An 874-nucleotide genomic window follows, 5' to 3' on the forward strand; every position below is an offset into this window, starting at 1 on the left:
CCCAGCAGGGAAGTCCTGCTCAGGCTTTTCAGTAACACTGATGGTGCTGGAGCCTACCAGGAAACGTGCGGCAGAGCGCAGACTTCAGTTTGACTCTTGGACTCCCAGGCAGCGTGCTTCTCTCACCTTCAGCGTGAACTGTGAGCCAGATCTTCCTGAAAGGATAGTCTATATTTACTCAGTTTGCAAACTTTGTAACCTCATCTTCATCTAAGCTGGATGACTCAAACTTCTGGGGAAACCAGAAAAATAGGGAAGTATCCAGTTTATTAAGATACCTGGGGCTTTATGACTGCCCTGCACTTCAGGGGGACTTCACCTTCCTCACATGGATCTGCCCCTGTGAGTTGAGCACAGCCGGGAGTGCTCATCCGTTACAAATGCAGCTACGGCAGAGCAAGAATGATGTTGAAGTACCTGTTGGTGCAGACACCTTCCCTTCCTTCAGAGTGGAGGGCCAAGATAACGGTGCAATTAAAATGTCAGGTTTGGAGCAGTAAAAGAAACATTGTTCAGTCTGTTAAAGTACTCTCTGAACAATTCAACAGAGAGATTTTTGTCTGCGGCAACTGTGTTTTCAGCAATCCCTGCCTGGCTTCGCCTTTACAAGAAGCCTGTGGCATTTCCTTATTATTTAAAGGAACAGGGCGAGTAGCGAAAGTGAAAATCGCTTTATCCCAGCACGGATGCCGTGTCCTCACGCCCGTGAACCCCGGCTGAGCCGGCTGCCGCTTCGCCGGAGCTCACGTCGCTTTTGAGAGCCGATGTCGCAGAAGCGCGGCGGGCAGGAGCGGCGGGGGGTGAGCCGGCCCCGAGCACCGGGCAGGTTCCGGCCCGGGAGGAGGGGCGCGGGGGACGCCGCGGGAGGGCTGGG

The 874-nt window shown here is 53.8% G+C and overlaps 1 protein-coding gene across 1 annotated transcript in view; it reads left to right on the forward strand.

The window, feature by feature from the left end:
* The first annotated feature begins 764 nt into the window (after positions 1 to 764).
* Positions 765 to 874, forward strand: part of BATF3 (basic leucine zipper transcription factor, ATF-like 3) — a 4,197-nt gene continuing 4,087 nt past the window's right edge. Inside the window, exon 1 of the mRNA XM_009888255.1 lies at positions 765 to 800. Coding sequence (XP_009886557.1) covers positions 765 to 800 — 36 coding nt within the window. The remainder of the gene's footprint in view (positions 801 to 874) is intronic.

The sequence above is a fragment of the Charadrius vociferus genome, unplaced genomic scaffold (genome assembly GCF_000708025.1).
Source record: "Charadrius vociferus isolate BGI_N301 unplaced genomic scaffold, ASM70802v2 scaffold340, whole genome shotgun sequence".
Classification (NCBI taxonomy): domain Eukaryota; kingdom Metazoa; phylum Chordata; class Aves; order Charadriiformes; family Charadriidae; genus Charadrius; species Charadrius vociferus.